The sequence below is a fragment of the Podarcis gaigeae genome, assembly GCF_964106915.1.
Source record: "Podarcis gaigeae genome assembly, chromosome: 3".
Taxonomy (NCBI): domain Eukaryota; kingdom Metazoa; phylum Chordata; class Lepidosauria; order Squamata; family Lacertidae; genus Podarcis; species Podarcis gaigeae.
In genome coordinates, this window is record NC_139680.1 from 14,001,513 (window position 1) to 14,017,430 (window position 15,918).

The window sequence follows — 15,918 nt, forward strand, 5'->3', positions numbered from 1 at the left end:
GGGGGGAAAACGGAAGTAGTCGGCGGACATCTTTGAATGGGCCGGAAGACGTCAAGTCGAGAGGAACCTTCCTCGTTTCCTATACGCGAATCGACTCTTTTGAACCGAGCGGGGAATCCCAAGGGCCGAGCTCTGCTGCTCGCGCGCTACATTTCCGAGTCGTTTTCGAAGCGAGGGAGAGTGGCAAGGCCGACAAACGGCGCGTTATAGAGAAGCAACAGAAAAGCCGACTAAATGTTTTGGGGCTGGAAGCAAAATGCGAGGCTCAAGTGGAGCTGAGAAAAGCGCCTCGCGGTGTAGTCCGTTCCATTCCCACCCACCCACTCCGAAAACAGCCGGAAGTCTCGTGCGCTAGCCTCGCCTCTCTTTCCCTCTAAGGAAAAAAAGGCGGTGGAGGAGCCGAATTCAAGGTTGCCGCGGTGAGTTACGGCGGGAGAAAGCAGAGAGGGGAGCTGCTGCCCGGAATCAGGGGCTCAGCTGGGGGTTTGGACCTCTCATAGTGGAATTACCTCTGTTTCCCCTTGGTGCCTCTTGTTTTGGAGCCTTTTGCACCAAGGTGTGCTGCTTTATGCCCCTGGGTTAGATTCCTAGAATTGCAGAGTTGGGACACCCGGTGGTCATCTAGTCCAACCCCCTCTGCCAGCCAGGAATCTTTCTTTCTTTATTTTTTTGCTCGAACCCACTACAGTATCATGAAATGAAGGGTCTCCCAGGCTTTGATCGACCGAGCCATCCTGCTGCCTTCATTTAAACAGCACCCGAACCTTAAGCATTTGTGTGTGTTTTTCAAATTTATTTATTTGGTTTTTCAGATTTAAAAATTTTACAGCCACGTATCGAACATACAACATAAAAAACAAGATTCCAAGGAATCTCCTGGATTTCCCTCCTCTCCTTTGTGGGTCCCCTTGTTAATTATGTCTCCCGGCATCTTTTGTGATAATCCAAATCTTTTACCACCTCTCCGTTGTAATATGTGATGCTAGAGAATAATATGTTTAAAGTTAAAATGGAAAGAAAGAAAGACGTTAAGTGATTAGTTAATATTATGAGAAAAATTGGTTTTGGAAAACTGTTACAATGATACACTGAAATTCAGCTAGGGGAATTTGAGGAAGTCACTTAACAATGTCACTAAGACTGGATCAAGTTCAGATATGATTTGTGTCTGTTTAAAATTTTTTTGGGGGGAAATCACCATTAATCTACAAGTGCTATTCCAATCCTAACGTTTTTAACTGCTTGCAATGGTTTTTAAGATAAGTTATAAATTTTCCCTATTCCTTATTAAAATTTTGGTCTTCCTGATTTCTGATTCTTCCGGTCATTTTAGCCATTTCGGCATAATCCATCAATTTGATCTCCCATTCTTCTTCTCTTCTTTCCATCTCTGGGCCAATAATCTCTGTGCAGCTATGATCACATACATAAATAATCTTTTCTGCTCTCTTGGGATTTTGGCACCTCAGAGATCCAGCGATTATTGGCCCGGACTGCAATCCTATTACCATAGTCCTCTGTGCTCCACTGGGATTTCATTGGAGGTAATAATTCGGCATTGCGTTCTCTGCTTTAGTAGCTGTGTACAGAGCAAATGAACGTTAATACATTTTTCAGAGAAGAACTTTCTCACGTATGTTCAGAGGGTGAGATGAACCTGGACCCAGAATGTGTCCCTCCAGGTGTGGTTGGACTCTTAACTCCCATCAGCCCAAGCTATTATGGAAAGTAGTCAGGAATGATGGGATTTGTAGTCCAGCAAAAATGTTCCTTAAGCTCCCTGCCCCTGGCTTAGTCTGTGATTCTTGATGTGAAAATAGGGATGCTCAGAAGTGTTCGGATAATTATTCACAGATTGTATTTAACTCTGAGTAGGCTTGCTAAGATGTGCAAGACAGAATCAGATAAGTGCTGGAGATGTAAAGAGGTAGAGGGAATGTTCTTTCATATGTGGTGGACCTGTAAAGGGGTAAAAGAGTATTGGGAAGTGATTCATAATGAATTGGAAAAAAATGTTCAAAAGTACTCCACCCCCCCCAAACCAAAGTGCTTTCTGCTGGGGTAATTCTGACCGAAATTCTCAGGCGTCAAAAAAGGTTATTTATGTTTGCCACCACTGTTAGCCCAAAAATGGAAAACGAGCGAGGCCCCAACCAAAGGAGATTGACAACGTAAATTGACAAAATATGCACAACTTGCAGTCTTATATAGAATAAAAGAACAAGATGAACATATGTTTAAAGAAGATTGGAAAACATTTATTGAATATATGGGAAATAATTATATTCAGCTGAAAACACTGGCAGCATTAAGATAAATTCAACAGTGTAAACAAGTTTTGATGGATTAAAGGAATACTGAATGGTATAGTTTTTGTAAAATATGCAGGGATCTGTGATATGTAAAATGAAGCATGGAAAGAGAAGAAGGGGAGTCATTGGTATTTTAAGGATGAAAAATGAGTGTTTTAAATTGTAAAACAGAAAATTTCATAAAAGTTATATATATTAGAAAACAGACATGTTTGGAATTAGCATTTTGCAGCAGCCTATCAGCAACTTGCAAACAAGTGATGATGCCTGGGGGCCAAGATGGTGCCTGACATCTCTACCATCTGGAGTTGCATGCCTGGGAATCCTTGGATCTTGACTCTTTTCACACCCTAATACCCCACCCTGTAGAATTGTATCTGTTATATTTTATCTGCACAATCGGAATGTATTTCAGGAACCAAAAGGCTTTTTCTGTGGAGCCTGAGCAGGAGCAGCAAACAACGTTATAGTCAAATGTCACTTGACTAAAAACACGTCCACACATCATTTTTGTTTTGATTTTTGGCATAATTTTGGCCACAACTTTATTGAATTACAGTATGTGAGTGGTTGCTTAAGCATTGGTTAGCGACTATCTGTTCCCACTTGGAGGTAGGAACAGAAGTGACAACCACACCCATGCGGAAGTCAGTAGGGGTAAACAATTTTGGGGAGAGAAAAAGCTGGGCACCAGTTTCTCTCCTCTCCCCAAATGCTCCCTGGGGCTCTTGCATGGCCCTAGCTCTTTGTCAGGGATACGGACAAAAGCATGGCAAGCCCCTGGATTCCTTTAACGGAATACCCTTGCAGCAGCAGCAGCATTGAAAGGGCAGGCACCGCCAACCACATCCTCTCCACCAACCAAAAAATTAACCAATGCCTAACCGCAACTTACAAGTTGTGGCGCTTTGCTACGCAGTAGGCAAAACCCAAATGGCACCAGCCGATCAGGCAAATGGTAAAATTCCTACCAGGCCCCCGCTCCAAAGCAGACGACCCCATGACAGGCATAGCAAGGTCAGCGCAAATGTGCAGCGGAAAGAAGAAGCTCAACGCTGCACACAGGGACCTATTTAGCACCCCCATCAATCAAATAAAATTGCAACAATCAATTTTCCCCAGCAACTTTGGAGGTTACCAGTCAAATCCGCGGCCACCCAAACTAACCCGCCCAGCAACATGGGATGTCATGGTTGCTCCCACTGCAACACATGCGCTCAATGAAGGATAACCCACTTTGTCTTCACTTATCCCTCACCCCACTGCTCTCCTCACATTTGTGAAGAAGATTCCTCTGTTATTAATTGTCTGTGTCACCATCAAAAAAAAAAAAAAAGAGAGAGAGAGAGGGAGGAATAAGCCAATATATACGTGGGCTGTTGCTGGATAGAGTGACTTTTTTATCCTTTGCTGTCTCTGCAATAATAATTCCTTTGGACACTAGATGTTGCTGTTGTATTATAAGTTTGAGGTGGATGAAGAATTTTGGGAGCGTTTCTGTTGTTAAAGCGTTGCGCTGTATTTTTTTCTAATTGAGTATTGCTGCTGTTACGTATATTTGCTATTGCATCAGCTTGTGTTATTTGTTTATCATATTTTCAGTGGTGCGCCATTTTTGTTGTACTATAACATAATTATTAATGGCCTTTGGCTGAGCAAAACAGATGTTCATGATAAGGGCAGCACAAGCAGTCAGGTTTACTTCTAGCTTGATATGAAACTGTGCAGAATTGAAAAGCAGAAGGTTATAGAGGGATTTAGTGTTGACCCACCAGAATATTCCCATCCGCTCAGAAGCAGGGTAAGGTCATTGCACCATCATAAGTCTTCGGTCTTTCATTGCTTGTTGAGTTACTACAAGCGGCTAAGCGCTTTGCAGTTAAATGTGGCTTGCCTGCAGGCCTGTAATCAGAAATAAACAGGCCATTACAGTATAGGGAAGAGGAAGGATTGCACCAAATTTGTCCGGGGAGGATGAGAAGTTCTTTGACAGTCTCATGGCTGTGGGATGCTCGCCATTAGCTGTGGCAGTCGAACAACTTCCTTCCTTTCTCTTCTTCTCATTTTTTGTTTATTTATTTTTGCATTCGTGGATCATGGGATGTGAGCACACCTGTATCTAATAGCATCCTTGCCCACAGCAGACAAGCATATTGTGGGGAAGAGATTTAGCCTAGACTTCCCCATTAATTGCTAGCTTTCTACATGTGGGGGTTTGTTTTCTTCTGCAGAGGACTGTTCAGTCCTGTGAGTCTTTAGCTGCAGCCTCAGGTGGTACAGCCCTGGCACAGAAGGAGAGAACGAGACCTCAAAGACCACCTCTCTCCACAGGAATTTGGGTGGCTCCTGAGATGATCCATTGAGTACCTTCTTTGTGTGCCTCCCCGAAAGGTCCTGAAGGTGGCAGCATAGGAAATGTTCTGCTTCAACCAGGCCTTGGATTGAATAACATCTGATACCCTTTTAAATGTGTTGTGGGAATGGGGATTTTTGTTCTTGTATTTATTGTGTATTCTCTATTTTATCTTGTATTTTTATGTGGCAAACTGCCCTGATATCTACGGATGAAGGGCCAGTACAGTGGTACCTCAGGTTAAGTACTTAATTCGTTCCGGAGGTCTGTTCTTAACCTGAAACTGTTCTTAACCTGAAGCACCACTTTAGCTAAGGGGGCCTCCTGCTGCTGCCGCTGCACCGCCAGAGCACGATTTCTGTTCTCATCCTGAAGCAAAGCTCTTAACCTGAAGGGCTATTTCTGGGTTAGCAGAGTCTGTAACCTGAAGCATATGTAACCTGAAGTGTATGTAACCCGAGGTACCACTGTATACAAATTTTAATAATATTTGTCATAAAATAGATTGGCTACAGCCACCTAAAATACAGTGGTACCTCTGGTTGCTAACGGGATCCATTCCGGAGCCCTGTTTGCAACATGAGCAGAACACAACCCGCGCCTGCTTGTGCGTGGGTCACGATTCGGCACTTCTGCGCATGCGCGTGACATCATTTTGAGCGTGCGCAAGTGGCGAAACCCAGAAGTAACCCTCGCCAGTACTTCTGGGTCACCGTAGGACGCAACCTAAAAAGATTTAACCTGAAGCAAACGTAACAAGAGGTATGACTGTAGATTGGCTCCCAGTTGTAACTACTCTGTTTCTCTAGGGTTATGGGTTACGCCCCGTTCTGTCCCCGTTCCACCCCTTTTTGGAAGGATGCGGGTGGAGCTGTGGTCTAAACCACTGAGTCTCTTGGGCTTGCCAATCAGAAGGTCGGCGGTTCGAATCCTCGTGATGGGGTGAGCTCCCATTGCTCTGTTCCTGCCAACCTAGCAGTTTGAAAGCACGTCAGTGCGAGTAGATAAATAGGTACCACTGCTGTGGGAAGTTAAACAGCGTTTCCATCCACTCTGGTTTCCATCCACTCTGGTTTCCATCGCGGTGTCCTTTTGTGCCAGAAGCGGTTTAGTCATGCTGGCCACATGACCCGGTAAGCTGCCTGTGGACAAACGCCAGCTCCCTCGGCCTGAAAGCGAGATGAGTGCTGCAACCCCATAGTCGCCTTTGACTGGACTTAACCGTCCAGGGGTCCTTTATTTTTACCTCCCCCCCTTTTCCGTCTACTTCCATGCACCATGATGTGCATGGTTGCGCATCAGTTAGATGTTGCCTGTGAATACACACAATGAAAGCGCACACAAACACAGTGGCTTGTCTTAAAACTGCTTAGCTAAAGGATTCTTAGTAGCTGTTTGGACACTTCAGAATAGAATTCAGTGCTTTATGCTCCTAATTTGCTTTGCTTTTATTGGGTGAGTTTTTTCATTATTATTAAAAAAAGCTTAAATTCTGTCTGAATAGCTTGTTCCCTCTCTTCCCCTTTGCTCCGCTGCTCTTGCTCAACCAGCTTTTATCCTGCCCTGCTTTATTTTGAATCCAGGAAACATTTGCTTTTAATTACACAGCATTAGCCCTTCTGTCAGACCGTTAAGTGTTGAAGTGCAAAGATTAGTAATAAAAGAATCCAGCCTATTTTTCCCAGGACTTGAGGAATGCAGAAAGGAAAATAAAAAATAGGCCACTTCCTTCATTCGGGTCTATGCGGACATGAATTCAATTTTGGAACTGTAGCAAATTGAGCTGAGCTCTTCCCCGCTTCATGACCCATTTGATTGACCTGTTGTTGTTGTTGTTTAGTCGTTTAGTCGTGTCCGACTCTTCGTGACCCCATGGACCAGAGCACTCCAGGCACTTCTGTCTTCCACTGCCTCCCGCAGTTTAGTCAAACTCATGCTGGTAGCTTCGAGAACACTGTCCAACCATCTCGTCCTCTGTCGTCCCCTTCTCCTTGTGCCCTCCATCTTTCCCAACATCAGGGTCTTTTCCAGGGAGTCTTCTCTTCTCATGAGGTGGCCAAAGTATTGGAGCCGCAGCTTTACGATCTGTCCTTCCAGTAAGCACTCAGGGCTGATTTCCTTAAGAATGGATAGGTTTGATCTTCTTGCAGTCCATGGGACTCTCAAGGGTCTCCCCCAGCACCATAATTCAAAAGCATCAATTATTTGGCAATCAGCCTTCTTTATGGTCCAGCTCTCACTTCCATACATCACTACTGGGGAGACCATAGCTTTAACTATATGGACCTTTGTTGGCAAGGTGATTGACCTACTGCCAGGCAAATAGAAGGCTCATTCAATATCATTGTCTTGCCCTTCTCCCAACAGTCTCAGCCCACAGAAGCAGAGCGCAAAAGTTTCTGGAAAAGTTGATCAGGTTGCAATCCTGCTCTCGCCCTCTTACACCAAGCACTGAATTGTCTCTATCTGGAAGTTGTTAACCATAGTTTCCCAGGCTGTGCAAACTGTCAACCATGGTTAACAGCGTCCCAATAAGCCTACTGTAAACCATGGCTTGTTCTGAAGCTGTTAGCCATTGTTTCTGGGTTTGCACGTACAGTGGTACCTCAGGTTAAGTACTTAATTCGTTCCGGAGGTCCGTACTTAACCTGAAGCACCACTTTCGCTAATGGGGCCTCCTGCTGCCGCCGTGCCGCCGGAGCACGATTTTTGTTGTCATCCTGAAGCAAAGTTCTTAACCTCAAGCACTATTTCTGGGTTAGCGGAGTCTGTAACCTGAAGCGTATGTAACCTGAAGCATATGTAACCTGAGGTATCACTGTAATCGGAAGCTATGATTGACACTGGATCAAATTATTCAAGTGCCTTTTTTTTTGGTAATTGGGGGACTGGGTTTTTTCTGAGCACTCCATCAGCATGGCGGATTTTAGGCTCAGTTGAATCAGACTTAAGTTTAATAAAATGTGGGCGCTAGGAAAGAAATGGAGTTGTCCAGAGCCTGTAATTTTTCTTCTCCTGTTTGTTTATATCTGTTGGAGCTAGGCAATAAATTCACTTCAGTAACCTGCATCCTTTCGCAAAAATATTCCAGTTCATCAAAGCAACAAATGGGCAAATAGCATTTAGCATGTGGCAATCTTCTTTTGTTTGAAGTGGTGTTTTGTTTTTTTAATTCCCTAATGTAAAAGGATAGAAAATGCTTGTTTATTTATTGCCTCTGTTAAAGTCTTTACTGCCTCTGTTAAAAAGGAATATAGATGCCAGCATGATGTTTGATATTAATCAGCTATTGGGGTAAATGCAGAAGTGATAGCAGGACAAGTCAATCTTCTCTGGTTCAGAAATGTCTATTCATCTCATAGTCTGCAGCAAGCAAAACAGATTTAACTGGGAGGCCAGATCCTTACCTCCTCCATCAGAGACAACTTTGGCAGGACTACCCAGCTGTCAGTTACCTGATGCCACACTGACACCCTGTGTGGCCTGTTTTCCTTTGCCTGTGCCATTTGAAATCAAACCAACATATAGAGGCTCAACACGTTTCGAGCATCGCTGATCATCAGTGCATGCAAAACCCTGTGTCTTTGCAAGTACCAATGATGCGCAGTCCATCATTTCTTTATTTTGCCTCGTGTCTTACAGCCTATATGACCAAAGATTAGGGATTTGCTCAGAAGCACAACCCACAGACAGAGATAGAAATATAAGTATTTTTAGGCAAAGGCCTTCCAATGCAACCTTACGTAAAACATACAATTGCTTCATTTGTTCTATTGTAATCTGAAAACAGCAGTTGAAGCATCTCACAGCCTAGCTGAAAACTCTCATAGAAATGAAGACATTTGGAAACAATGTAATGCTTGATCTATCCGACCCTGTATTCCTCAGGAGTTCTAAAGCTAGGGGGCCACCACAAATATGTCCCTTTTTCTGGTTTCCAATGCTCCAATCAAATTAACTGGGTCCCACTGCTCTGATCCAATCCTGTGGCCGCAGGATTCATTCATTCATTCATTCATTCATTCAATTTGCATGCTGCTTTTGCACCAAAATGTGGGATGTGATACATAAGTAGCAGTCAAGTACAACATTCCTTGTTTGCCTAGAGTGGACATGCAAAGGGGATGTTTGTTCCAGCCAGTCAAAAACTTCCTGTTTCCTCCTGGCCTGGAGCACCCTTCCTCTTGTATGTGACTAGAGGTGGGCGTGACCTTACCTGTGCAGGTAACAAAAGCACAAAGCATGCAGCCACTCTCTCTCTTTGACTTAGTCGTTGGAGCAACAGCTTTTAGCTAGAGATGCCCTGTTGGCTTTCAGCCAACGGAGGACAAAGAGACTATCTCTATATAGGATAGGCTCACATGTATATATCTGTAACTAAGTCTGCCTTCAGGGATCCATCTGAGAACTGATGATGCTGTGAGTAAACTACTTTTATGTATCTTAAATAAGATTGTGGCATATTCTTTTAAGAGGGAAACAAGGGATCTTACCAAGAATCTCTACTGGAAAGCTTAAGCAAGCTTTCAACCAGCTATCTGCTATGCACTTAAAAGGGGGGTGTTAAAACTCTGCTAAATTATAGAACTTGCTAGCGCAGGTTAGGAAGGGTATTAATAAACAATATACCTCGCCTGCCTCCCTGAACATTCCCACACAAAGGAATCATGCTCAGAGCTGCCTGCAACAAAGAAACAGGGATGCTGTTAGGGACCTGAAGGAGCGTCTCCACCCCCATCGTTCTGCCCGGACGCTGAGGTCCAGCGCTGAGGGCCTTCTGGCGGTTCTGGCGGTTCCCTCATTGCGAGAAGCAAAGTTACAGGGAACCAGGCAGAGGGCCTTCTCGGTAGTGGCGCCCACTCTGTGGAACACCCTCCCATCAGATGTCAAAGAGATAAACAACTACCTGACATTCAGAAGACATTCAGAGAAGTTTTTAATGTGTGACATTTTAGTGTATTTTTGGTCTTTGTTGGAAGCCGCCCAACAAATTCCTAACAACATAGCAAAGCAACACAGCAACGATTTCGTAACGCAGCAAATTGATAGCAAATATAATAAAATACCCCCAAACCACATCCCAATACTGTAAATATAACAAGATCACTTAAACAACATGCAGCGTCCCATAGCAAAATGACAAGTTTCATCTAAGTCCTGGGAACAACCACTCTCCCATGATGTTACACATCTGGGGACACCTGGTTTGGACCTCAGCTGTGAGTTGTTAAGTAAAGAGATACATACCTAATGATGTGCATACATGTACATAACATTTCTCCCTCTAGGTACCATATTTTTCTGTGTATAAGGCATATGCACTATGTGTGCATAAGATGCCTCCAGATTTTTAACCTTATTTTAAAGTAAAAAAACCTTGTCTTATACACGGAAAAGTACGGTACTCCCTCAACTGTGTGCTTTTTGAAACATTGATTTCAAATGCCGGTGTTTCTTGCCTTTTTGCTAAAGCGACTCTCCTTCGACTTTACTTGCAGGCTGCATCCGAAATTGAAGAGACTGCCGTGATGTTGCACAAATTGGTTATAAAGGTAAGCTGCTTTTCGGAACCTAAATAGCAGCAGATTACTGACTTGGTGAACTTTTCTTGCTTTGAAGTGCACAGCCTTAGGATCTCAACTTATTCCGGTACAGTGGCAGATTAGCATGGCAAATTGTGGTCTTGGTCCAGAGAGCAGCAAGGCTTGTGGCTTTCTAAACCATGTGTTAAGTGCACCTAATATGCTGAAAAATAAGCCATATAGGTGATCAAATAATAAAAAAACAAATAAAAGCAATATACCAGCTGTATTATTGGTTGTTGGCAAAAGATATTACTAAGTTGGATCCTAGGAGGCATGAATGGAAATTGGATAGCCAGTACAGCTGCTCGGCAAATTGTATTCAGAAGAGTTTTCTCCAAATAATTTTTATTGGTATTCGGAAGAGTTTGTGCAGTATCATAACTGATACGTTCTATGACAAATCTCATCAGTCTGCAAGGATGATGCTTGTTGGGTGGAAAAACACATCTAGATTCAAGTTCACTTTTCTGTGCAATAGCACATGATATAAAAGTGTTTTTGAGGGCTGAAGATGCCTTCTGTATGCAGAACGACATCTTTGGATTCAGCCAAGGTGGATAAAAAACAATGATATTTTTTTTAATTGTGGATTTTTTAAAATTTAAATCGGATTTTTTTAAAATTTAACTTGGATTTTTAAAATAAAATGCTTTTGGAGGAAAAATCTTTCGAAAGATAGTTTTTTATTTAAGTTACATTATAGTCCAAAGGCTATCCATCAGGAAATAAGGATTTGTTTTAAGTTTTTCATGAGTGCTAAAACTCAGTCTAAGTTTTTGTTTTTGTTTTAAACTGTTTAACCACATCAGTTAACAAACATGGATACATGTGCTATAATGTTATTGTTTTAGTTAAATAAATTGTTTAAATTGCTATTAAGAAAATGATTATTTTTCTCCATCCAATAAAGTACAGTAGAAACGTTGTCCAAATATAAACAGTTAATTTATTAAACTCCACAATCATTTCATAATTATCTGTCTATGTAATAGTATTCTAATAGTATAACCAAATCAGTCATTTTTGATACAACTGTAAAAACTACTCTGAAATTTTATTATTCCAAAAAATTCTGAATTTTATTATTCCAAAAAATGAAACCTTCATCTGGTTGAAAATATTAAGATTATACCAGCAAGAATGAGTCTTTCTGTAAAAAAAAAAAAAGGGTTTAAATCAAGTCTTACTGACTAGTGATTTAAATCAAGTGATTTAAATCAATTGATTTAAATCAAATCCAAACCCTTTTGTATAATATCATTTTATATAATGAGTTTATCATTTTGTATAATGTCATTTTTGTATAATATCATTTTTTAAAAAACCTTGAGTGGATAACCATTAGTTATTAAAATTAGTCTGTTCTCCTTGCAAGATTTTCCCATGTCAGCTGTGTGGAAAAACAAATGAATTTTGTGTGTGTGTCGTGGAAGTAACTGCACACTTGGGTGGTCATTCTATCACACTGGTAATGCCTGCACGAAATCTTTCATTTTTCCTATAGCAGCTTATCTGAACCCATCTGCCGGACTTTCCGAGTTTAAAAGTTAAGGGGAACATTTATGGGCTTCTAGCACAGTGCATCTCTGCTCTATTGAGGTGCATTTTCACAGTTTCCCCCATTGCATGGCTTTGCAGAATGTCAAGTCGTACTGAGCAGGCAGACCTGGGTAGGGTCAAAAAGCTGGAGGGCATTTAAAATCCCTGCTGCATTCAGTGTAATACGGAGGAGCAGAGGAAGTGCTTTGGGAGCACACTTAGGATTATATGGCTATTTTTGAGTTGCAGATAATGTAGTTCTGAAACTATTCAATTTACAGCAATCCCACTAAGTTCGGTTGGGCTGCTTTCGCTAGTGACTTGAGCTGATGCGCTTAAATATTAAATGCTACTAAGTCGCAGGGCAAAGGAAACTAATCCAGTTAGAATGTACGTTTCCTAGCCTAGGTGCAATTAAATACAGTGGTAAAGGTAAAGGTAAAGGTACCCCTGCCCGTACGGGCCAGTCTTGACAGACTCTAGGGTTGTGCACCCATCTCACTCAAGAGGCCAGGGGCCAGCGCTGTCTGGAGACACTTCTGGGTCACGTGGCCAGCATGACAAGCTGCATCTGGCAAGCCAGCGCAGCACATGGAAACGCCGTTTACCTTCCCGCCAGTCAGCGGTCCCTATTTATCTACTTGCACCCGGGGGTGCTTTCGAACTGCTAGGTTGGCAAGCGCTGGGACCGAGCAACGGGAGCGCACCCCACCGCGGGGATTCAAACCGCCGACCTTCTGATTGGCAAGCCCTGGGTGTTAAGTTGTGGGTGAACCTATCAGACGACACAACGATTCTTCAAACAGCTCTTGTTTATTCACAGGCCAGGACAGAACTGAACTGAAAGGTTCAGTCAGCCTGCTTATATAGAGCTCCAGTACAACGTAGCTGTAACAATTTTCTAAAACTATCCAATCACTGAACGTCACCTCCGATCCCTTATTTGCATAACTATCTACAGTATCCCCCTGCTGGCCCAGGGTGAGAACTTCAGTACATAACAAGTTTTGTGGGTGGCAGCCTAGTTTGCCAGATGCGTAGAGGTGTACAGTTGATTTCTCTTGCAGAAAGAAACTTGATGTTCTCTCCAAAAAGAGAGAGCTATCCATGGGGTAATTACACCCTTAGTCTGTGGCACTTCCTACGCCTCTCCTCCATCTAGCCAAGGAGGCAACACAAGTTAAAATCTCTCCAATTTTCTCAACAAAAGCCTTGGAAGAGGCTGCCTTTTTAGCATGCTTTAGCTATCTAGGAGATTAAAAAGCTATTAAGCAGCGAGCCAGCCCACAATTAAGTTACAGTGATGGCGTTTCTAGTTGCCTTTGTGCAACGCAAGGGCGAGGAACCTGTGGTCTCAGATCTTGGATTTCATAATCCCTGGTCATAGGGAATGTTGGCTGGGACTGATGGGGAGTCCATAACTTTTCGAAGGCCGTGGGTTTCTCACACGGATGTCTCTTCCAAAAGATTTCCTTGCACAGTTGAGTCTCTGGACAATCTTGGGGAAGGGTCCTGAGCAATTGTTTGATAGGTTGAGATTCCTGCCTCATGCGAAGCCCACCCACCCACAATTTAGTAATGGATTTAACAGCTTGAAGAGCACGAGAGCAACACATTATCTCAGTGTGCAAGAATAGCCAGCTTTGGTTAACGCTATGTGCTGTTACATCACAAATTAAGATGACTAATGTTCTTCACGCATAATACCATCAACTCAGGATGGAAGGAATGACAGTCTGGCGATCTTCTGTCAATCTTTGGCATTGTTCATGCGCTACTGCGATTAACTTCCACCAAGGAATGCGTCAGGGGATACAGGCTGCTGTTGGTATTTTCGCTCCCCGGCAGAGCCCAGCTAATTTTACCGTGAATGTCCAAACCATGCTGTGGTCTGGAGACCACTGACTTGTAAACAGCAAACCCTCATCATGTGATGAGAGGAACAGTTCTAAGAAGGGCTATTAGGCTTGATTATTCGAGTCCTCCTGGTTTCCTTAGGAGACATGCGGCTGCCAAAGTAAATAAGTGGGTTAAGTTTCCACGCCGTATCGGGAGTCCAGAAATTGTTATGGTTGCTGATCAGCAATCTTGTGTAGACTCCGGGTACAAATGCAGAAATTCAGACATTCGCAGTCTACCTCTCCATTTATTTTGGCAATCAGCTTTCGGCCGTGACATCAGGATAGTTAAGCAAAACAGTCGCTTCCTCTGGAGGGCTTATTACTGCCACACAAGTAAATATACTCTCAGCGTAACTTCCGCAGAATGAGAGAGACACATTTAACAATACAGACATATTTGTATTTCTACTCGTGAAATGATAATAAATCTGAATATTTTCTTTTTTCTTTTTTTAAAAAGAAAACAGTGTGAAGGAGGATCTGAACTGTCTTCTTCACTATGGTATCTGCAAATACATTGGGATCATTCCTGCCCACCTCATTCTCTGCAGTCTTATACACATACTGTCGTACCTTGGAAGTCAAATGGAATCCGTTCTGGAAGTCCGTTTGACTTCCAAAACGTTCACAAACCAAAGCACGGCTTCTGATTGGCTGCAGGAAGCTCCTGCAGCCAATCAGAAACCACGGAAGCCCCATCAGACGTTCGGCTTCCAAAAAACCGGAACAGTTCATATCCGGGTTTGCAGCGTTTGGGAGCCCAAACATTTGAGAACTAAGCTGTTCAAAAACCAAGGTACGAGTGTACTCACCCAAGAGTAAATGCCATTGAACATAGAGGGACTTACATCTGAGTAAACAGTGCTTTGTTAATGTTTTGCTAAATCATGAAGGCCAAAAGACTTCCTTCTGCTCACTGGTGGAGAAAGCTGATGTTTTCTAGGTTTTATAGCTCTGTTTCTCCCTCCCCAGAATAAGTGTTTTCTCTGTTATCTTCTTTTTGAACTTGGGCACATTTCACTTTCTAAACTGCTTACCCAGAATGTCTCTCCCTGAATGCTTTCCAGTTGCCCAGGCAATGGAGGAAACGTGGGAGTATAAAAATCATTCCTTGCAATTGGTTTCAAATGATAATGCATGATAATGTGTTTGGTATCAAACTGATTTTGTTTTCTGTGCTGAATAGATTTTGTTTTCTGTTCTGTAATATATGTTTTTCACTAAGAAGACTCTGGAAAATTCGCCTGCTCATCTGTTTGTGCCTCGGTGGTTTCAAATGCAATTTAGGAGGAGGAGAACACCTACAGTCTTAATAGCTTTTCTTCCCGGGAGCACAAGTATCATATCTGAAGGATCCCAGAGGGTTTCAGCGCAGTTTTCCTGATGCAGTTATGCAGCATTTTCTGAAGAGGGAGCACTTGATCTACATTTGAACTGCAAATCTGCAAATCTTTAGTTGAAAAATTAACACCACATTAACTGAGGATTGTTTGACTAATCTTATGGTATGCTATGGAGGTTGTTAACATTCCAAATGCATTTTGGTTGTTCCTTGGCTGGAATGGCAAAATGTGCTGCAATAATATATATATTTCAAACAGACATGTGCTGCAAAGCAGCCCTCAGGTTGCATTCACACATCAGTTTATTCCCCTTCTCCTGGCGTTTTCCTATCTGCTAATTTCCACATTACATTTCAGCATTCGCATAGAATTTTTTATTTCTTTCTGGAAGCAAATAACATGGAAATGAACAACGCTTAACACTATAGGTAAAGGTAAAGGGGACCCCTGACCATTAGGTCCAGTCGCGGACGACTCTGGGGTTGCGGCGCTCATCTCGCTTTATTGGCCGAGGGAGCCAGCATACAGCTTCCGGGTCATGTGGCCAGCGTGACTAAGCCACTTCTGGCGAACCAGAGCAGCGCCCAGAAACACCGTTTACCTTTCCGCCGGAGTGGTACCTATTTATCTACTTGCACTTTGATGTGATTTCAAACTGCTAGGTTGGCAGGAGCAGGGACCGAGCAACGGGAGCTCACCCCGTCACGGGGATTCGAACCGCCGACCTTCTGATCGGCAAGTCCTAGGTTCTGTGGTTTAACCCACAGCACCATCCGTGTCCCTACGTAACTCTATAGTCCACCGTATTCCAACTTAGCGACTTAGTCATGCTGGCCACATGACCCGGAAGCTGTACGCCGGCTCCCTCGGCCAATAAAGCGAGAT

General features: G+C 43.0%; 1 protein-coding gene across 1 annotated transcript in view; it reads left to right on the plus strand.

The window, feature by feature from the left end:
- Positions 1–25: 25 nt before the first annotated feature.
- SLX4IP (SLX4 interacting protein) overlaps positions 26–15,918 on the plus strand; it is a 94,945-nt gene continuing 79,052 nt past the window's right edge. The window contains 2 exon segments of the mRNA XM_083730871.1: positions 26–419; positions 10,164–10,217. Coding sequence (XP_083586997.1) covers positions 10,194–10,217 — 24 coding nt within the window. The 5' untranslated portion in view covers positions 26–419; positions 10,164–10,193.